The sequence below is a fragment of the Cnephaeus nilssonii genome (assembly GCF_951640355.1).
Source record: "Cnephaeus nilssonii genome assembly, chromosome: 6".
Classification (NCBI taxonomy): Eukaryota; Metazoa; Chordata; class Mammalia; order Chiroptera; family Vespertilionidae; genus Cnephaeus; species Cnephaeus nilssonii.
Genome location: NC_137077.1, coordinates 74,973,047 through 74,995,946, shown reverse-complemented (window position 1 = coordinate 74,995,946; position 22,900 = coordinate 74,973,047). Strand labels below are relative to the sequence as shown.

Here is a 22,900-nt window from a genome sequence, read left to right as displayed (position 1 = left end):
TTCCTCAGACTATTCCAAAAAATTCAAGAGGAAGGAGCACTTCCAAGCTCTTTCTACAAAGCCAGCATTACCCTAATCCCAAAACCAGATAACGACAATACAAAGAAAGAGAATTATAGGCCAAATATCCCTCATGAACATAGACGCCAAAATCCTCAACAAAATTCTAGCAAATCGAATTCAGCATTACATTAGAAAGATCATACACCATGACCAAGTGGGATTTATTCCAGGGATGCAAGGATGGTACAATATCTACAAATCAATAAATGTGATACACCACATAAACAAACTGAGAGATAAAAACCATATAATCATATCAATTGATGCAAAAAAGCATTTGACAAAATCCAACACCCATTCTTGATAAAAACTCTTAGCAAGGTGGGAATAGAAGGATAATATCTCAACATAATAAAAGCCATATATGACAAACCCACAGCCAACATCATACTCAATAGGCAAAACTAAAACCATTTCCCCTAAGAAAAGGAACAAGAGAGGGATGCCCACTCTCACCACTCCTGTTCGACAAAGTACTGGAAGTACTAGCCATTGTTATCAGACAAGAAGAAGAAATAAAAGGCATCCAAATTGGAAAAGAAGATGTAAAAGTGTCCTTATCTGCAGATGACATGATATTGTATATGAAAACCCCAAAGATTCCATAAAAAAACTACTAGACTTAATATATGAATTCAGCAATGTAGCAGGATACACAATCAACACACAGAAGTCTATGGCTTTTCTATACATCAATAATGAACTCACAAAAAGAGAAATTTAATAAGCAATCCCACTTACCATTGCAACAAAAAATAAATTAAGATACCTAAGAATAAACTTAACCAAGGAGACAAAGGACCTGTACTCAGAAAATTTCAGGATGCTAAAAAAAAGGGATAGAGGAAGACATGAACAAATGGAAGAATATATCATGTTCATGGATTGGTAGAATCAACATCATTAAAATGTCCAGACTACCCAAAGCAATCTATAAATTCAGCGCAATCCCCATTAAAATACCAACGGCATACTTCAAAGACCTAGAACAAATTCTCTAAAAATTCATCTGGAATAAAAAAAAGACCCCAAATAGCTGCAGCAATCCTGAGAAAGAAGAACAAAGTTGGAGGGATCACAATACCAGATATCAAGCTATACTACAAAGCCACTGTTCTCAATACTGCCTGCCACTGGCACCAGAACAGACATATAGACCAGTGGAACAGAACAGAGAACCCAGAAATCGACACAAGTCAGTATGCTCAATTAATACTTGACAAAGGAGGCAAGAGCATACAATGAAGACAAGACAGTCTCTTCAATAAATGGTGTTGGGAACACTGGACAGATATTTGCAAAATAATGAAACTAGACCACCAACTTACACCATATACACAAATAAACTCAATTAAGTCAAAGAACTTAAATGTAAGATGGGAAACCATAAAAATCTTAGAAGAAGCCATAGGCAGCAAAATAGCAGACATTTGTTGTAGTAATATCTTTACCAATACAGCTCCTAGGGCAATGGAAACTAAAGAGAAAATAAACAAATGGGACTACATCAAAAGCTTCTGCACAGCAAAAGAAACCATCAACAAAACAACAAGAACGCCCACTGCATGGGAGAACATATTTGCCAATGTTATATCCAATAAGGGTTTAATCTCCAACATTTACAGGAAACTCATACAACTTAACAAAAGGAAGATAAACAATCCAATCAAAAATGGGCAAAGGACCTAAATAGACACTTCTTGAAAGAGGACATTCAGAAAGCCAAGAGACATATGAAAACATGCTCAAAGTCACTAATCATCTGAGAGATGCAAATCCAAACGACAATGAGGTACCATGTCACACCTGTGAGAATGACTATCATCAACAAATCAACAAATGACAAGTGCTGACAAGGATGCAGAGAAAAAGGAACCCTCTTTCATTGCTGGTGGGAATGCAGACTGGTGCAGCCACTGTGGAAAACAATATTGCGTTTCCTCAAAAAATTAAAAATGGAACTCCCATTTGTCCCAGTAATACCACTTCTAAGAATATATCCCAAGAAAACAGAAACACAAATCAGAAAGGATATATGCACCCCTATGTTCATTGCAGCACAATTTACAATAGCTAAAATTTGGAAACAGCCTAAATGCCCATCAGCAGATGAATGGATTAGAAAACTGTGGTACATCTACACAATTAAATACTATGTTGCTGTTAAAAAGAAGGAATTCTTACCATTTGCAACAGTATGGTTGGAACTGGAGAGCGTTATGCTAAGTGAAATAAGCCAGTCAGTGAAAGATAAATACCACATGATCTCACTCATTTATGGATAATAAAGAACATTATAAACTGTTGAACAAAAATAGACAGAGGCAAAGAAGCATCGAACAGACTGTCAAACTACAGCAGGAAGATAGGGGAAGGTTGAGGGGGCGGGTAAGAGATCAACCAAAGGACCTGTATGCATGCATATAAGCACAACCAACAGACGCAAGACACTGGGGGTGGGGGGAGGATAAGTACAAATGTCGGAGGTGGGGTAGGGGAGGTCGGGGTGAGGTCAATAGGGGGGAAAAAAGGAGACATATGTACCACTATTTGTAATACCTTAAACAATAAAATAAAATAAAATAAAATAAAATAAAATAAAATAAAATAAGATAAGATAAGATAAGATAAGATAAAATAAAATAAAATAAAATAAAATAAAATAAAATAAAATAAAATAAAATAAAATAAAAATAAAAAAGTTTTTAAAAGGTAAAAAAAAAAAAATTAAAACACTCGTGTGATTGGCGCCAGCGAAAGTTTTATAGGTATCATGCATGTGCGAGTCAACGATTATTTTTAAGTTGCCAGTGCACGTCATATGTACCAGCTGGTTGGTCAGTCAGACAATCAATGAATAAATCACAATGTGGTTCATGTTGAATGTCAACAAAAACAACCAAATTCATGATTGACAATGACAGATCGAAACACACATGTTCCATTGGCGCCAGCGAGAGCTTTATATGTATCGCACATGTGTGAGTCAACGTTTATTTTTATTTATTTATTTATTTTATATATTTTTATTGAATTTTTACAGAGAGGAAGAGAGAGGGATAGAGAGTTAGAAACATCGATGAGAGAGAAACATCGATCAGCTGCCTCTTGCACACCCCCTACTGGGGATGTGCCCGCAACCAAGGTACATGCCCTTGACCGGAATCGAACCTGGGACCCTTGAGTCCGCAGGCCGACGCTCTATCCACTGAGCCAAACCGGTTTTGGCAACGTTTATTTTTAAATTGCTAGTGCGCATCATATGTACCAGACAGTCAGTCATTTGGACGGTTGGACAGACAGACAGTCGGTCACTTAGCCTTTTATATATATAGATTATTGCTTTGTGGCCCTGGTTATCCCCAGTATGCTATCTGCAGTTTTGGAGGTTTTGCAACTGAGATGTCATAATCTGGGGCAGGGGGAGAACGAAGCATTGACAATATGGGCACATTCAATTCTACCGAGTCCATTTTCCCAGACCTTCCATGACTGCTTCAAATACCACCTACTTTAATCTCTAAACCACTTTCTTTTATGTTTCTGCCAGTGTTTTCTAAGTGCTTACCAGGGCTGTATAACTGTGTCAAATTCATCAAGGAGAGCTTCAGCAGGGACTCTGAATAGGCAGGTCTGTGATTCTGTGACTCCTGCCTCAAGCAAAGAAACACCACTCTATATGGCTTATATCTTGTACTTCCACATATAATTTTATTTAAAATGATTTTTCCACTTAGAAAAAAATATTGAAAATTACTAACCACTGTATTATATTAATATTTTACTTGAATAATCTACGTTGAACCCCCTAGCACTAATATCTAGAACTCTCGGATTATTTTGGGTGTTGGTGTTGAGCCCTGTATCAAACTGCAAGCACAGGTTGTTTATTAGTGTCTTCCCATCATGGCCCACCATTCAATTCAGAATAGGAAAATAATATGCGATAATTTGTCACTTCATTGGTCAGCACAGTGGATTTTGGTGATTGTTGGCAGGAAAATGCCAGCTCCTTTCTCAGACCACCTGGCTTGCTGTCCAAGTTATCAGTTTGGAGAAAGAGGCTGCCCTCTCTAGAAAGCTCTTTCTTCAATCATGAGCTTCAGATGGGCTGCTTCAGTGATGAGACACCCAAACCCAGCATAAGGCTTATTCACCTCACTTTTTAGCTTTTTATGTGGGTTCTTCCATATTTCACTGGACTTTTTAATATTGGGGTCTGGAGGGTTCAGTCATTGAACCACCCTTCTTACCTCCCTATATTTACTCCCTTTAAAATATACAGTAAAGACTCCCAAATTTATAATTTTTGCCAGGACTTTACACTGAAATCCAAGCTCCTGTGTCCACTACTTATTTGAGATCTCCATGTGAATGTATAATATGTATCTAAAACTCAACATGATGAATACTGAGCTCTAGATATTTCTTCCAAACATGATGCGACTATAGTCTCCCCCATCACAGTTTATCACAACTCCATCCTTCCTCTGTGTAGGTAAGATTCTTGGAGTTGTGCTTGTTTACTATTTCCCTCATATTCAAGTCTACCTTCAAAATATTTTTAGAGTCCAGCTATGTCACCTTCACCACTACCACTTTGGTCTGAGCTCTCTCTAGCTTTCACCTGCATAGACTTTAGCTTGTTTCCCTATTTCCCATCTAACCACCCCTCCCCATGCTTTATCCTCAATCCAGAAGCCAGAATGATATTTTTAAAATGTTTTTCAATCATTTAATTATGTCATTCTTTATTGTTGAGAGTATTACATATGCCCCCTCTTTTTCACCCCATAGCCTCCCTCCTGGCACCTGTCCCTCCCAGGCCGTCACCACCCTATTGTTTGAGTCCATAGGTAATGCATACATGCATATAAAATCTTTGCTTAATATTTCTCCCCCACCCTTCCCTCTGAGATTTGTCACTTTGTTCCATGTTTCCTTGCCTCTGGTTCTATTTTATTCATCAGTTTACTTTGTTCATTAGATTCCTTGTTCATTTATTTTGATTTTTAGATTCAATTGTTGATAGATATATTTATTGTCATTTTAATATATATATGTGTGTATATATATATATATGTGTGTGTATATATATACACACATATATACACACCCACATAATATATATATATATATATATATATATATATATATATATATATATATATAATCTTCTCTTCTTTCTAACTGCTTTCTTCTTGCTGCTTTTAAGATTCTCTCTTTGTCTTTAACCTTTGCTATTTTAATTAATTATTGACCTATTTGAAGAAATAATGACAGAAAACTTCCCCTACTTGGTGAAGGAAATAGACTTACAGGTCCAAGCAGCACAAGAGGAATGAAAAGAGGCCCACACCAAGACACATCATAATCATCTACTACTCTTTTGCTCATACCCCAGCTTAGATATACCACCCTCCTGTCTTTCAGTCATACTCTAAGCATGCTACCACCTTAGCACCTTTGTATATCTTCTTTGCTCTGCCTGGTACCCTCTCTGTTATCCGTGTGGCTCACTCCCTCACCTCAAGTCCATTTCTGCTCAAATATTATTTTCTCATTGAGGCCTTCTCTACCTATCTTTAAAAATTGAGTTTCCTACTCCTCCCGACTTTTCTTTTTCTCCTCCATAGTACTTATCACCTCCCCATATGCTATATACATTTCTTATTTATTCCATTGGAAAATAAGCTCCATGGGGAAAGGAAACGTTTTTCTGTGTTGTTCACAGTAGAATCTTTAGCAGTTCAAACAGATTTGGGAGCGAAAAAAAGATTTGTTAAATGAATAAGTGATCTTTCCTTCAATATCTAAATAATATTGTACTTTACTATGGGTGTTTCAGTGTCTTTACTATTTCTGAAGATGCCAAAGGGGATTTTAAATTTGCCTCAGTATTCTTACTTCTGATTCTTGCTGCATGCCCTATTCCAAGAACCTCAGATACTCGCAACCCCTCCTAACAGATTCTGTCCCTGGTCTAAACTTCTTTGGCTCATGCATGGATGCAGCCTCAGCACCTTCCCCAAGTTGTCATTAGTGAAGGTTTTAAGGGATGATTTTAACATAACAAAAGATTACATTGCCAAACAGAAAACAGTTAAAAATCAACACTCGATGTAATGGTTCATAAAATTTATTGGCCATCCTCTGCCTCGGATTATGTCTTTCTTGCTATCTCTTACCTGAAGCTTTGGATATTTGTTTAGACTTTTATAGTTCTAGGTTTTAGTTCTAGTATATCAAACTACAAAAGTTTGTACATTGACCTTATAGATTATGACAATAATTTGGGTAGTTTTGATTGTTTCTGTATCTATTTTGGATCCAGAGGACAAAATTGAACTATGTGAACCTTTCCTGTTGGGAGTTTTCATGAATAAATGTTTTTCCTTTGAAATATTAATTATACATTTAGTTGTAAGATATTTTACTTTTGACGTGTTTCTGTTTTATCCTGTTAATAAAGAATTTGCATTGATCTAATCAATATTTATCTTTATCATTGAGCAATTATTTTTAAAAAAATAGTTAGCTTTATTTTGCTAGTGGCCATAAGGGAAATTAAATTTTGTATTGTGAATATTAAACTTTAACAACTCACTAAATAAAACATGGATTTTTATAATGTATTTGCCTTTGATCCCTATGGGAGAAACTCTACCACTGCCAGAAAAGCAGTTCAATGTTTGAGTTGCAAAAATAATAAAGATCTTACTCAAATTTCTTGTTACAGAAAAATATTTTTTTGCTAATTCTAAAAAGTAAGTAACATTTTCTTAATATCTTACAGTAAATTTATATCAAGTCAGGATATTAACTAGGCCATTCACCTTTCAAAGGCATGTATACTTTTTTTCTTAAACCAGGCCATATCCAGGTAGAAATTTCAAGGGTGAGAAAAAAACAACTGATGACTACATCGTGTGGCCTTTCAGTGGACTGCTTTGCTGATATCTGTGACCACCTGGGATTATAAAGTTATGTATCCAGCATACATGATTAACTAGGCTTACACATCTATTTCACTAACCCCTTAAGCATCATTGTCATCAGGACCAAAGCACCTAAGAATAGAAGGAGCATTAACCAATTCAGATGCTCCTAGTCCTTTACTAGGGAGAGAGTTTGCTTTACTCTAAGGACAAATATAAGAATATAGTAAGTAGCATATCAGAAAAAAATTCAGGCTTCTATGACTATTATTGACATGATTTAACTAAAAAAATCAGTTTAATGAACTTCACAAATAATCTTTATGTTTTAATTTTTATAAGAATATATAGTTGAGGTTTTTAATAATTAGATATGCCATTTAAAAAATAATTACATTCAGGTTTTGAATGTATCCCCAATGCATAATACAAAATTTAGGACATTATAAGCACTCAATTGATAACTGTCGAGTAAATGAACAGTGGTCTCATTTAGAGAGGTTTGGCAAATCATTGTTATCTATAGAAGTGTCATGGGCATCAAAAGGAGAATTTTGAAACATGAAAAATTTTCCCAATTATTGAGAAATAATATTGTTTGTTAAATTTCAGCCTAGCTGGTTTTGCTCAGTGGATAGAGTGTCAGCCTGCGGACTGAAGGGTCCCAGGTTTGATTCCGGTCAAGGGCACATGGCTGGGACTAGGGGCATGCAGGAGGCAGCCAATCTCTCTCATCATTGATGTTTCTATCTCTCTCCTCCTTTCCCATCCTCTCTGAAATCAATAAAAATATGTTTTTAAAAATTTCAGTTTTCTTGGCTCTACTTGTGTTTAATAGCCATCAGCTGAAGTTAATTATTACCTGTATTTTTTAGCCAATAAATACTTATTCACAACTTTCTGCCAAACATTGTCCTAAGCCCTGGGAATGCAAATTAATAAAATAGAAAAAATCTTCATAAAATGATTAAATATTATGTAAAGTAAAAATACAATGAGGAAAATAAAGCTTTTCAAGAGAATAGAGAGTTGCACTGTGAGAGTGGAGGCAAACATTTTGCACTCTCTTCAGTTAAGGACTTTCAGAAGTGTTGACCTTTGGGCAGACACCTAAATAACTGATGGTGGGAACCATATGACTATTGGCTTGGCTGGAAGAAAGCCAGGCAAAAGGAACAGCGATTGCGTATACCAAGGGAAGAACAGGCTTAATATGAGATTTGAATTCACAACCCACTGATCCCTTTTCCTTTGCCCTAGTTCCTGTCCCACTTCCTGGCTTAGCTTCTCTGCCTAGCACTTACTTACTATAGCATTGATGGTTTCTGCACTTTTTCCCTCTGGAGTGAAAGCTTTGCAAGGAAGCATGTTTGTCTACTGTGTTCACCAATGAATCCTAAATGCCTAGAATAGCAGCTAGCTCATGGTTGATGCTCAATAAATCCCCACTGTATTGACTGACATTATATTCTAGGAACTTCAAGGAGATTGTGTGGTCAGTGGACAATGTGTAGGAACATACTGATATAAAGCGATGACAGAGAGGTCCAGGGAAAAAAACTGTATGGCTTTTTAGGACATGGAAAGGACGTTGAATTTTCTCCAAAGTGTGATAGGAAGCTACTGGAGGGTTGAGAGTAAGGGCGTGAAATGGTCTGATTTACACATTTATCAATCTTAGAGGCTGTTGTGTGGAGGATACAATCCACATTCTCCAGGAGCGCCCAGGTGAGTGGACAGGTGCACCGTTACTGAAACTCACCTACTGCACACCTCAATAAGGGCTCCAGCTGAAGTACAGATGAGCTGTGTGAGCATTAAAATATTGTGGACTGGCGAGCATTTATAGAAGAGGGGTCACTAGAACTGGATCTTGAGTGTGAGCAAAAAGAGAATTCTGAGCAACAGAAAACAATTGAGAAAGGGATAAATGCAACATATTCTATTGGTGAAAAGAAAATAAATTTAGAAACTAAATTTGATTCTGAGTTATTGAGGGAGTGACAATGACTGTGTTTTACTATATTATCTGACTTAGTTTTTACAACACCCCAATAAGTTAAAAGCTATTTTGATCCTCACTTCTCAGAGAAGAAAACTGAGGCTTGGAGAAGCTAAATCAAAGCTTTTTTCATCAAGAAAGTAGAAGCATGGGGGTTTGAACTTGGATCTCTTTGACACTAGAGCCCATGTACCGAGTTGATGATTTAATAATAATACAACCAGAATTTAAATCAAGATTTAATCTTGTGTATATAATCAGTTTGATCTAATTAATATTTATTTTGTGTGACTGGAGATGTCAGTGTACATAATGCTGTCCTAGGCACTGTAATCCATGTTACTGACTATGTGTCTTTTGATATTGAAGGAAAGTAGTTATCATAAGAATTTCTGCCTTTGTTATGATATGTTAATATTTATGTTTCCTTTTATTTATTTATGTGTAGTGAATGTCAAGTACAAGGCAGATGAATTGAAGAAACCAATGTATGTCCATAAGTTATCATGCCATAATAAACTCATGTGTCTCTGCATGGCCTCCTAATCAACAAGCTGCAAAACTGTGTCTCGACCATAGCTGTTTAGGTGTCTACATTTCCATCGGAGAGGCTGTGACCCAGGACATTTTTAATAGCTCACTATCAATATGTTCAAAATGAAGTTTTGCTGTGACCATTCCCTAGATGGTATTTAACCTTTTAGTCTTTATTTAGCTATTGGTCTGAAGAATATACTAATGATACAGAACTACTAATGGTCACATGACCTGGACTTAGAAGAGAGGGTCAACATTTAGAAATGGAATTTAATGGAGGAAAAACATGAAAAGATAAACTTCTCAAAGAAGAAATATTAACCAGAGATATTTTGAGGATAAAAGTACACCAGATCAATGTTTCTGAAACTTTTTCACATTTTGGCACAAATGGAAATCATTATATTTCTGCTTCACAGCAATGAAGAGAGAGGAGAATGCTCAAACCTAAAATTGACTACCACAGGAGCTCAGGAAGTCCCAGGATTTAAGGAGTCACTGAAGCAGAGAGACTGATGTTTCAGCACGCCTGTAACCTACTTGCAACACTGGTTGGAAAGCTCTGCCCCAGTTAGCTCAGAATGATTCATTGTATGACCACGAAGAGCAGGACATTTTATCTCCCTTATGTTCAGTTTCACTATAAAGTAAAAGAATTGCACTACATTAGTAACCCCTCCATTCTGTGTGCACATTGAGAAACACCTGGGGAGATTTAGAAAAGTACCCATTTGGCATACTTAAACTAATTAAAACAAAATCACTAGAGGTGAAGCCTAAACACTGGTGTTTCAAAGAGCACCCCAGTGGTTTCTAAGGTTCTACTGTGCTAGATGATCTCTAGGGTCTTCTATATCTCTAGCCATCTGGGACTTTAATTAATGGCAAGGGATGTTCTATAGCAACCTAAATTTGGAGAATGAATATATGACTGTTTTAAAGGGGCAATCAAGGAAAAGTCATAGAAGAGACTGTTCCAGAAAAGGGAATGTAAACCATTGCTGAGGAAGCATAAGAAGATACCATGTGAACTTAAACTTGCTGGGAAACTTCTCTTTTTCCTTGTGACAAAACTCAAGTGGAAATATCAGTCCCAGACTCTGAGATGAAAGAAAAAAAAATAAGAGGAGCAAATACATGTAAGTTTGTAAGAAAAGGAATTTCAGTATAAAACTGTGAACTGCTCATCTGTGGAGATTGAGTGAACAGCCATGGGAAAGATGTAAACAGGCTGGAAAAAGGCTTATTGAGCTTCTGTGAAAAGAAAGTTGGAGTGAATGAGGGCCAGGCAGTGTAGAAGGCATGTTGGGGTTGAGGATGTCTGATGTAAGCCAACAGCACACAGGAACTCAGGTTGTAGCAGAGATTCTGGAAAACTGGATTAATGCAGTTTTTTACTGATTGGGTCAAAGTATATTAGGAAATTAGGATGAGGGTATTTCCAAGAGAATGGAAGAAATAATAGACCATGATTTTTAGTTAGGTATAAAGATACACAATTAAGAGTTTATTATGTCATGATGAGTTATGGACATATACAATTTACATGCCCCCCCCCCCCAGGAAGAAATGGTTTCCTTAATAAGAGAGTTTGAGAGAATAAACTGGATATGTATGGCTCATACCTTCTCTCCCTTGTTATCACTCTATGGAACTGGCGGCCTCCAGAGAGTATGCATTCTTTTATTTTTAATTTTGTTTTATTGCTTAAAGTATTACAAAGAGTGGTACATATGTCTCCTTTTTTTCCCATTGACCTTCTCCTGGCCTCCCCTACCCCCCAGTATCTTACGTCCATTGGTTATGCTTATATGCATGCATACAAGTCCTTCGGTTGATCTCTTACTCCCCCCACAACCCTCCCCAGCCTTCCCGCTATAGTTTGACAGTCTGTTCGATGTTGCTCTGCCTCTGTATCTATTTTTGTTCATCAGTTTATAATGGTCTTTATTATCTATAAATAAGTGAGATCATGTGGTATTTTTCTTTCATTGACTGGCTTATTTCACTTAGCATAATGCTCTCCAGTTTCATCCATGCTGTTGCAAATAGTAAAAATTCCTTCTTTTTTACAGCAGCATAGTATTCCATTGTGCAGATGTACCCAGTTTTCTAATCCATTTATCTGCTGATGGGCATTTAGGCTGTTTCCAAATCTTAGCTATGGTTAATTGTGCTGCTATGAACATAGGGGTGCATATATCCTTTCTGATTGGTGTATTTAGTTTCTTGGGATATATTCTTAGAAGTGGGATTACTGGGTCAAATGGCAGTTCCATTTTTAATTTTTTGAGGAAACGCCATACTGTTTTCCACAGTGGCTGAACCAGTCTGCATTCCCACCAGCAGTGAAGAAGGGTTTATTTTTCTCCGCATCCCCTCCTGCACTTGTCGTTTTTTGATTTGTTGATGATAGCCATTCTGACAGGTGTGAGATGGTACCTCATTGTCATTTTGATTTGCATCTCTCAGATGATTAGTGACTTTGAGCATGTTTTCATATGTCTCTTGGCTTTCTGAATGTCCTCTTTCGAGAAGTGTCTATTTAGTTCCTTTGCCCATTTTTTGATTGGATTGTTTATCTTTATTTTGTTAAGTTGTATGAGTTCCCTGTAAATGTTGGAGATTAAGCCCTTATAAGAGATAACATTGGCAAATATGTTCTCCCATGCAGTGGGCTTTCTTGTTGTGTTGTTGATGGTTTCTTTTGCTGTGCAGAAGCTTTTAATTTTGACGTAGTCCCATTTGTTTATTTTCTCTTTAGTTTCCATTGCCCTAGGAGCTGTATTGGTAAAGGTATTACTATGAAAAATGTCTGCTATTTTGCTGCCTATGGCTTCTTCTAAGATTTTTATGGTTTCCCATCTTAAGTTTAAGTTCTTTATCCATTTTGAGTTTATTTTTGTGTATGGTGTAAGTTGGTGGTCTAGTTTTATTTTTTTGCAAGTATCTGTCCAGTTTTCCCAACATCATTTATTGAAGAGACAGTCTTGTCTCCATTGTATGCTCTTGCCTCTTCTGTCAAATATTAATTGACAATAATGGTATGGGTCAATTTCTGGATTCTCTGTTCTGTTTCATTGATCTATATGCCTGTTCTTGTGCCAGTACCAGGATGTTTTAATTACAATAGCTTTGTATTATAGTTGATATTCGGTATTGTGATCCCTCTAAATTTGTTCTTTCTCAAGATTGTTGAAGCTATTTGGGGTATTTTTGGGTTCTATATAAATTTTTGGAGTATTTGTTTTAGATCTGTGAAATATGCCATTGGTATATTAACAGGGATTGCATCGAATCTATACATTGCTTTGGGTAGTATGGACATTTTAATGATGTTATTTCTTCCAATCCATGAAAACAGTATATGCTTCCACTTGTTTACATCTTCCTCTATTTCTTTTTTCAAAGTCCTATAGTGTAGGTCTTTTCCTCTTTGGTTTATTCCTAGTATATATTATTGCATTGGTTAATGGGATTTTTAAAATAGTTTCTCTTGTTGTATAAAAATGCTATCGATTTCTGGATGTTAATTTTGTATCCTGCTACTTTGACAAATTCATTTATTATGTCTAGCAGTATTTTGGTGGAATCTTTAGGATTTTCTATGTACAACATCAAATCATCTGTGAATAATGACAGTTTTACTTCCTCCTTTCCAATTTGGATGCCTTTTATTTTTTCTTCTTGTCTGTTTTCTTCTTGTCTCTATGTTGAAAAAGGGTGGTGAAAGTGGACATCCCTAATATTAAGGAAAAAGCTTTTTGTTTTTGCCCATTGAGTATAATGTGAGTTGTACTTGTGTCATATATATAATTTATTAAGTTGGGATATCATCCCTCTAGTCCCACTTTGCTGAAATTTTTCATCAAAAGTGGGTCCTGGATTATTTCGGATGATTTTTCAGGGTCTATTGATATGATCATGTGATTTTTATCTTCTAATTTGTTTATATGATGTATCACATTTATTGATTTGCAAATATTGTACCAGTCTTGCATTATAGGAATAAATCCCACTTGGTCATGGTGTATCATCTTTTTAATATGTTTCTGGATCCAATTTGCTAATATTTTGTGTGAGTGTTTTATTCTGAGGTGGGTCTCTGATAGACAGCATATGTATGGGTCATGATTTCTTATCCATTATCTACCTTATGTTGTTTGGTTGGAGCATTTAATTCATTTAAATTTAAAGTTATTATTGATAGGTACTTATTTATTGCCATTTTTATAATTTATGCCTATGTTCCTTTCTCTTTCTCTCTACTTCCTCTTCTCACAGAGTTCCTTTAACATTTCTTGCAATGGTGGTTTGTTAGTAAAATACTTCTTTAGCCTTTTTGTTGTTTTGAAAGCTCTTTATTTCAGCTTCAATTTTGGTATATTTTTATTGATTTCAGAGTGGAAGGGAGAGGGAGTGAGAGATAGAAACATCAATGATGAAAGAGAATCATTGATTGGCTACCACCTGCATGTCCCACAACGGGGATTGAGCTCGAAACCTGGGCATGTGCCCCAACCGGTAATCGAACTGTGGCTTCCTGGTTCATAGGTTGACACTCAATGACTGAGCAATGCTGGCCTGGCTTCACCTTTAATTTTGAATGCAAGTCTTGCTGGATAGAGTATTCTTGGTTTCAGATCATTGCTTTTCATTACTTTATATACTTCATGCCATTCTCTTCTGGCTTATAGAGTTTCTATAGAGAAATCAGGTGACAGCCTTATGAGAGCTCCCTTGTAGGTAACTGACTATCTCTCTATTGCTGCCTTCAAGATTCTCTCTTGGTATTTAATGTTTGCCATTTTAATTATGCTGTGTCTTAGAGTGGTTCTCTTTGGGTTCATTTTGTTTGGGACTGTCTTTGCTTCCTAAACTTGTATGATTTTTCCCTTCACCAGATTAGAGAAGTTTTCTGTCATTATTTTTTCAAACAGATTCTCTATCCCTCACTTACTTTATACTCCTTCTAGTACCCCTATGATGTGGATGTTGTTCTGTTTCATGTTGTCCCAAAGTTCCCTTAAACTGTCCTCATACCTCTTAAGTATTTTTCACTCTGCTGCTCTGATTGAGTGATTTTTTTCTATCTTCCTTCTAGTTTACGGATTCAATCCTCTGATTCTTCTAACTTACTGTTAATTCCTTCCAGTATATTCTTTATTTTAGCTATGTCATACTTTATTTTTGACTGATTGTTTTATGTGGATTCTATATCCCTTTTCATGCTGTTGAGCATGCTAAAAACTATAACTTTATACTGTGTTTCTGATAAATTGCTTGCCTCCATTTCATTTAACTCTTTTTCTAGAGATTCCTTTTGGGCCTGTTTCTTTGTTTTCCTCATTTTTCTGTTTCTTTATGTTTGTCTCTGTGTATTGGATAACACTGATATGCCTCCCAGTCTTGGTGAGGTAGATTTCTTGTGGGACACAGTGGTGTAGTCTTCTCGATCTTCTGAGCTTGGTGCTGTAGGCATATCCCTTGTGTGGGTTATGTGGACCCTCCTGTTAAATTTGGCTCTTGACTGCTATTGTCCCATTCATGGGTTGGCTCAGCACTCAGGCTGGCTGACTGTGAGGCTCAACTCTGACCACGTCCTGAATACTGTTATGCAGGTGTTCACAGAACAGAACAGACATAAGACCACACCAAAAACAACACACACACACACACACACACATACACACACACACACACACAAAATAATTACAAAAAAAAGACTAAAAAAGAGAAAAAAAGAAAAACACAACACCAAGAGAATTAGAGGAGAAAAAAAAGAACCCCCAAAAAAAGAGAATATAAAAGAAAAAAAAAGAATAGAAATAAAACAGAATAAGTTTAAAAAGAAAGAAGAAAATGACAATAATTCTTAAAAATGTAATAATAGTAAATAAAATAAAATATAAAATAGGTAAAGAGAAAAAGTAAAATTAAAAATAAAGAAAAGAGAAAGAGAAAAAATAAAATAACAAAAGGAAAGAGAGAATAAGAGATATGAAAGAAAAAAAAAGAGGAAAATGAAAACAACCTTTGGTCTGCTGTTTGTGAAGCTCGCTGAATTTGCTCCGATGTTGTTGAATCTGGCACCTTGTTGTGTCCATCCTGGGTATCCTGGGAGGTTCTCTGGTGCAAAACAATGTGAGTCAAGTTCCCTGCCTGGCCCTGTGCAACCTGACTGAATCAGGGCAGGGCAGAGCCCCAAGTAGTCCAGTAGGTGAAGCATCTGTATCCCAGAGGCTGGGTCTGCCTCAGGTCTCGCTCCTTGAATGTCCCTGTTTTGATTTGCTCTCTTTTCCCATGTGAAACTGGGCTCTGCGAGTGTATCTGGGTTCTGGCCAGGATAGTTTAAACAGACTCGAGTTGCGGGTGGTGCCTGTAGCATTCTAGGAGGGGGACTGGGCACTCCCCTCCTTCAAAGGCCTCAGCTCTGCCTGGGTCACTGGAACCCTCCTTTAGCCCCGCTTGACACTACAATCTTTCAGTGGGCAGGCCTCCACTGGGTGGGGTTCTGCCCAGGCTCCGACCTAACCAAATGGCTGATTACCCCATGTCACCATACCTAGCCACATGGGCACAGATTTCCAGTCCAGAACGGAGAAAATAAACATCTAAAAAATAATCATCTGTGTGCTTAATAACACAGAAGAACGGAAGCATGTCAAAGGGAAACAGGAGCAACAATTTGAGTATCAAATATATTATATTGTATTGTATTTCACTTAAAATATACAATAAATATACCATAGTATATACTGATATAAATAACTGATTAAAATAATTAGAGGAGAAGAGGCAACTTTTTATACAAATTTTCTATAAAAAAAATTATATTTAATATATGTAGCTACTAACCCCTCCAGGAGGTAAATCTTAATTTCACCCCTCCCTATCACCTCATTGAGGGTGCACTAAATTAGTGACTAACTTCCAAAAAATAGAGTATGTGCCCTAACCGGTTTGGCTCAGTGGATAGAGCATTGGCTTGCAGACTGAAGGGTCCCAGGTCCGATTCCGGTCAAGGTCATGTACCTTGGTTGCAGGCACATCCCCAGTAGGGGGCGTGCAGGAGGCAGCTGATCGATGTTTCTCTCTCATCAATGTTTCTAACTCTCTATCCCTCTCCCTTCTTCTCTGTAAAAAATCAATAAAAATATATTTAAATAAAAATAAAGTATGACTAAGAGAAAAACAATAACTTTGCAGTAGAGAAACCTGGCAAACACGTTAAGCAAGTGAAGATTAGTGTCAGTAGTGATATGTGGACATCAGTACCCCAATATGATATGATGCGGTCACTTCACTGATATGATGTGGTGAGGACACTTTGCCTCTGTGGTATTCTTCCCCCAAATTCATGGCTCTTGTCTAGCATGAGGAAATCATTAAGCAAAATTAATATATGCATCAGAGCAGGGGACCTACAGGATACTTGGGCAGTACTTTTTTTTAATTTTTATTTTTTTTATTGATTTCAGAGAGGAAGGTAGAAAGAGAGAGAGATAGAAACATCAATGATGAGAGAGAATCATTGATCGGCTGCCTCCTGCACACCTCCTACTGGGGATTGAGCCCGCAACCCGGGCATGTGACTTTGGCTGGAATCAAACCTGGGACCCTTCAGTCCGCAGGCGGATGCTTTATCCACTGAGCCAAAACAGCTAGGGCATGGGCAGTACTTCTTGATAGTCTACTGAAGATATTTCAAGCAAAAGATAAAAACAAACAAAAGCTGAGAAGCTTTCACAGACCAAATGAAACTGGGAGATGTGGAAAACAAATTAAATGTGGTACCCTGGGTTGCAACCTGGAACAGAAAGGGGACATCAACAGAAAGATTAGTGAAATACAAATAAAGTCTAGAGTTTGGTTAATAATAATGTACCAATATCAGTTCCTTATTTTGATAAATGCACCACAGTATTGTAAGATGTTAATTGGGGAAACGGGGTGAGGGATTTATAGGAACTCTCTGTGCTATCTTTGCAACCTTACTATAAATCTAAAATTAAACCCAAATTAAGCATTTATTTAAAAATTATCTTCTGGTTCATTGAGCAGTTTTCTAGGTAAACTATAACCTACTCTCATAATTTACCAGACTGTAGGAATCTCATCTGAAGAACTGAGAATCATTTTTTTTTCTGCTTCCTCCTCATTGATATTATAAATTTGAATCATAATTGGAGAATCTAAGTACAAATGAATAAAAAGTTAATTTTAAGAAACTACTTTTGGCTCATTCTGTCTCTGTCCTCCTAAAGTCTCCACCTTGGAACCATGTGTAAATGGAGCATTTATTTTTACCTCTAAAAAGTGTAAAGTCATCTGAATATGATCTTTTATACAGACTGAATAATTTGTGTTAAAAGACAGAAGTATGAGAATGCTTTGCAATGTAGCCTAGATGTTTGCAATTAATATTTTTGGATCTTGTGTCAAAATTCTATGCATCTGAAAGATATATTGTTTTTTATAGATGAGATAAAGTTTGACTTTTTAAAATGTACTTTTTTAGGCATTGATTGTGAAATTTAATAATTTTTAGTTAAGGTGGGAAAATAGAATAATGATTATGTTCATATTATGAGCTTCTTTAAGAGTTCAGAAAAATAGAAATATTTAGTGCATTTTATTTTATAATAATCCTAGTATTATATAGCCTTACTGAGTTATATGCCTGGGGCCTCGGCATCCTAGCCAGCTATAATATGCTTTGATCTATAAATTTAAAAAGAATCCTTTACTTTTACATAAAGGGCTTTGTACAAAAATTGAAAACCTTGTTGAAAATACTGGGAGTGACAAAGAGATTTGGAAACATACAGAAATAAGAGTGATGGGACAATAATTTGTTACTACATACAGCTTGAAACATGCCTCAGGTTAGTCAGAAGAGGTCCTCTGAATTACACTGTGCACGCTTCCCTGAAATGAAACTGTATGTTATTGGTTAACCAGGATATTTAGCATAATCACTCTGCTAGACTGTGGTGGAGGGAGGTGATTATCACTGAGAACAGATGGGCAGGTCCAGAGCACTGCCAGATTCTGCACAAGCTCCATTTACTGTTGCTTCTTGCTTTTTTCTTTCTGTGTTTAAAAGATTTTTTAAAACATTCTATGTTCTAAAGAACCAGCTACACAAAAGGTCAGTGGCTGATGACCTTTCAGCTTAGATTTCAAACGTAGGAGAAAGATTCAAAATGCTATCACTGTGTATCTATGAAGGATGGGGCAGATTTCATTTTACCCTCTAGCCTCCCTCAATGCATGCACGGATTTATCTGTACGCTAAGCTCTCTGCTCTGCATCTGTAGCTCCTTGTGGATTATATTGTCTCTGTGATCAGAAATGATTTTCTCGGATATGAACACCGTTTCTGGCTCCCCTAAAGTGCATCCTCCTAATGGGACCCGGTTTTACACTTTTCAAGTAAGTGTGCTTTAAATAACTTCACTACTTAAGAAGTTAATATATAGTCAAACTTATAATAAAGGGAAAATAAGGAAAGAAAAACTGAAAAGTGTGAAAGTATTAAAGAGGATATAAGAATGAATAACATGCATGTCAGTTTAATTTATGCTTTAAATATGGAAATAAGATGGTATTAGGATTATTTGTGAATTCAAGAAAAATAGTAGTGAATAATTCATTTTCACAGGGATTTTTAAATTTCTACAGTATTATCATTGAGGGCTTAGGAGATGTATCTCCTGATATTGTTATTCATGGCTATGATATTGTGAACATTATAGATTTACTTCCCTTATATATCACAGAGAGTAGAATTAAATTACATTTTATGGAACTTTGCAAACTATGTCCTCTGGGCATAGAAAAACATTTGGTATTTAATATACATAATAATATAATTCCTATTTTTTAAAATTTTTATGTGTGAAATATATGAGCAATTAGCAATACAGAAAGCATAAGTATCACATTTAATATGCTTTTCAATTTGAGGTAAAGTAGAAACTCATTAAGATGGAAGATTTGGGGTGTTATCAAAAAGTCAAAATGATTTATAATATATATGTAATAGTGAGTTACAAAGCTGTTACCTACTAAATGTATTTCAACTGCCAGAGAATAAATCAGTCATCCATCCAGAAAATGGTTAAGTCTAAACTAAATCGGATTCTACCTCATTTTTTTATCCTCAAATTGCATCTTTCAATCGTGAGCCTTACTTTGTTATTCAGTCATGTCATCATTACGTGAAAAGGAATCATGAACCTCGTTTCTCTGTACAATTTCCATTATGGGAATATAAACATCCTGGCATTTAATTATCTTAGCAACATAATTATAATGTTCTGAAACAAACTATAAAGACCTAGAGAATTAATATAGTAGAGGTAGTCTGAGTTCTTTAAAAGGTGGCTCTGAATAAATGCATATCTTATTTATTAAAGTCTCTTACCTTTGCAAACTATAAGCAGTAGATATAATTACTCTCCCTCTCTCCCATTTTATACTTCCATTTTTAATCCTGTCGCCTCTCCTGCTTTACACTGATGTCTACTGATAGTGCAAGTCTGTGCTGTTACAGAATGTATTCGCTTCCCAGTGGCGATATCCTTATTGTGGCAGTGACTCAAAATGCAAGTGCCCTGGGGCTGTTCTACAAAATTATTACTTTTTTTTTCTTCCTCTTCATAGACTGAGACGTAACATTCTTTACAATATCCCGTAGCTGGCTCTTTGGGGCAGCTTTTGACATTAGGTTTTCTACTTCAGCCTCTTAAAGTATAAGGATCAGTGAATTCCATATGCTCAATCATGACACAGGCTTTCTACAATTCCTTCAGTAAAGATCTTGCTGACACCTTTCTTAGCAGGTGATTTTCTTGAAAAGACCCTGGAATGATTTTTAAGCACCCTGTTATTTTGTTGATATTATAACAATTTGTGTAAAAACTCTAGGATTTCAGATAAATTAAAAATGTTGGCAAATGTAAACTCTATCCTACATTTTTACTTTATAAAACAGTATTTGATCTTGACATTTATGATAACAGGAAATGTGCTTAACTTTTAGTTGCTATTGTTAGTTTTTGGTGGAAGGAAAGGAAGAAAGAAAGATGGTTTTAACAAGCATGAAGGTAAAGGTTTATAAAAGTTGACTCTACTTTTATTTTCAAAGGAACAGAATTAAACATGATCATATTCCTTATTTATATACCTTAACCTATTTTAAGGCAATATATTTTCTTTGTTTGAAATACTGTTACAAGAGATGAGATGCTATAAAAATAATAAATCATTCTCAAGAATGTATCCTGCAAAAATGATTAGTTAAATTTTCAAAAATGGTTCTCATTATGGAATGGCATAATTACATTTCTGAAGTGATTTGGCATCAAGGAGTTGAGATTTTAATGCTTACTTTCTTAAAATTATTCTAGCACAAGAGTTAACATATGCAAAAAAAACATTGAAAATAGTTTAGCATGAATAAAACCGAGTTTTAGTTTTGTCTTCTCATTAAATATTCAAACTATCCTGTCATTTTTGCTGAAATTGTAAATACTAAATTTTAAGAGTAATATTTAGAATGCATTTCACCAAAGTAGTTTAAAAGTAAAAGGACAACAAATAAGAAGTTGAGGGATATTTGAATTATAAGATTTTCTTTTTCATTGCATTTTAATTTAGTCAATGATGGTTTTAACAAGCATAAAGGTAAAGGTTTATAAAAGTTGACTCTGCTTTCATTTTCAAAGGGACACATGCAAATGATCTTTTTATAGTTCATCTAACACTTAATTAAATTAATTTCCTTTTGTGTGAGATCTCACTGCTATATTACGAGGAATATACTTTTGTCAGCATTTTTTCTGTTCAGAGGTGCCTGAACATTTTATCAATCAATGATGCCAATGCCCAGTTTACACTATATGTTTAGTAAATTACTTATCACCAAAATTAAGTTCTGGCGTATAGTTGTCTAGAATGGCCTTGATTGACAACAATTAGGATTGAATGCTACTATAAGAAAAGATTCATTGTAATATATGTATGCATGAGAATTATCAATTTATGGGGCTCAAATACTTGGGAAACCTACTTTAAAATAAAATTAAATGGATATACATGTATAATTTAGTATATATGAATGCAGTAACTTCTCCTTAATTTTATGTCCCAAATAATGATGTCCCTACATGCTTTTACATTTAGTTCCATTTTTGCAAATAAAAACATTTACATGCTTTACTAAACCTCTAGATTGGTTAATTATCATATAATGTGTTAAATCTTCCCAGAGGTATTGGTGACTAACACCCCCACCCCCCATTTCCCAGAGATTAAATATCTCAATCTAGTCATTTTCAAACTGTCTGCACAGCCCTGAGGTTTCATGGGAGTTTGTCAGTTTTTGGTAGACACAGTAGGGAAGAGGAATACATTCTTCTGAAGCCCTTAATGTTTCCTTATTCTACATTTACCTGCTCTATGCAAGCTTTTATAAGCAACAACAATAATAAGTAGTGTGCTATATAAAAAACACATTTGCAAACCACTTTCTAAACCAAAGGAATTCATTTCTGACAGGAGCACTTTTATCTATTATCCCTGGTCCTTAAGGAATAAAGTTCATTTCCCTAGCTTGGCATGAAAAGCCCTTTGTGGTCTGGATCACATGCAACATACTGCTTTACTGGGCTTTCCCAGAAAGTTGCCCGTGTGCTTCTGATGTCTTTGCCTCGTCATTGACTGACTGCCCATTGGAACATTGTTTTTACTAAAGACTCGTCTTAAAGGCCACCTCCCTCGTGAAGCCTTCACTCATTCCCCTCATTTCTCCATGCCTTAGTAAATGCGTTTTCTTTGATCCTTTGCCTGTTCCTGCCACTATCAAAGCACTTATGTTTTGATTTAATCTCTGAGAACATTTTATCAATCTGTCTCTATCACGTGGATACCTCCAGTATCTCTGTTTAATAAGGTGGGGGCATTTATTTAAAAGTTAAGTGATTAATATGAACATTTAACACAATAGGCAACACATTCTTTTTCTTTTAACTATATGGGCAGGTTGTGAGGGATAACTACATATTATTAAAGAAAATACCTAAAGATATAGTAAGGTAAATTTGTTTAATACTCAGCTTTTGTGTACCATGATTGTACCGAAATAGGTAACCGTTTCCTGAGTAATCAATGAAATGCTTTAATTTTATTATTTTAAAAATATATTTCTAGCTTGAAAAGTATAGATTGGTAGTTAAAAAATAGTCATGGGGATGTGAGTACAGCATAGGAAATACAATCAATAATATTGTAATAACTATGTCTGGTGCCAGCTGGGTACTGGAAATATCAGGGGGAACACCTTATAAAATAC

General features: G+C 35.7%; 1 protein-coding gene across 5 annotated transcripts in view; it reads left to right on the top strand.

The window, feature by feature from the left end:
- The window catches only part of PPFIA2 (PTPRF interacting protein alpha 2), a 452,551-nt gene that overhangs the window by 135,915 nt on the left and 293,736 nt on the right, over positions 1-22,900 (top strand). For 3 of the 5 annotated variants that reach the window (XM_079775024.1, XM_079775025.1, XM_079775023.1), the window contains exon 1: positions 18,553-18,978. The exons of the other annotated variants lie outside the window; for them this stretch is intronic. In XM_079775024.1, coding sequence (XP_079631150.1) covers positions 18,898-18,978 — 81 coding nt within the window. In that variant the 5' untranslated portion in view covers positions 18,553-18,897. Of the gene's footprint in view, positions 1-18,552; positions 18,979-22,900 lie in introns of those variants that run through there. 5 annotated transcript variants of the gene reach the window in all.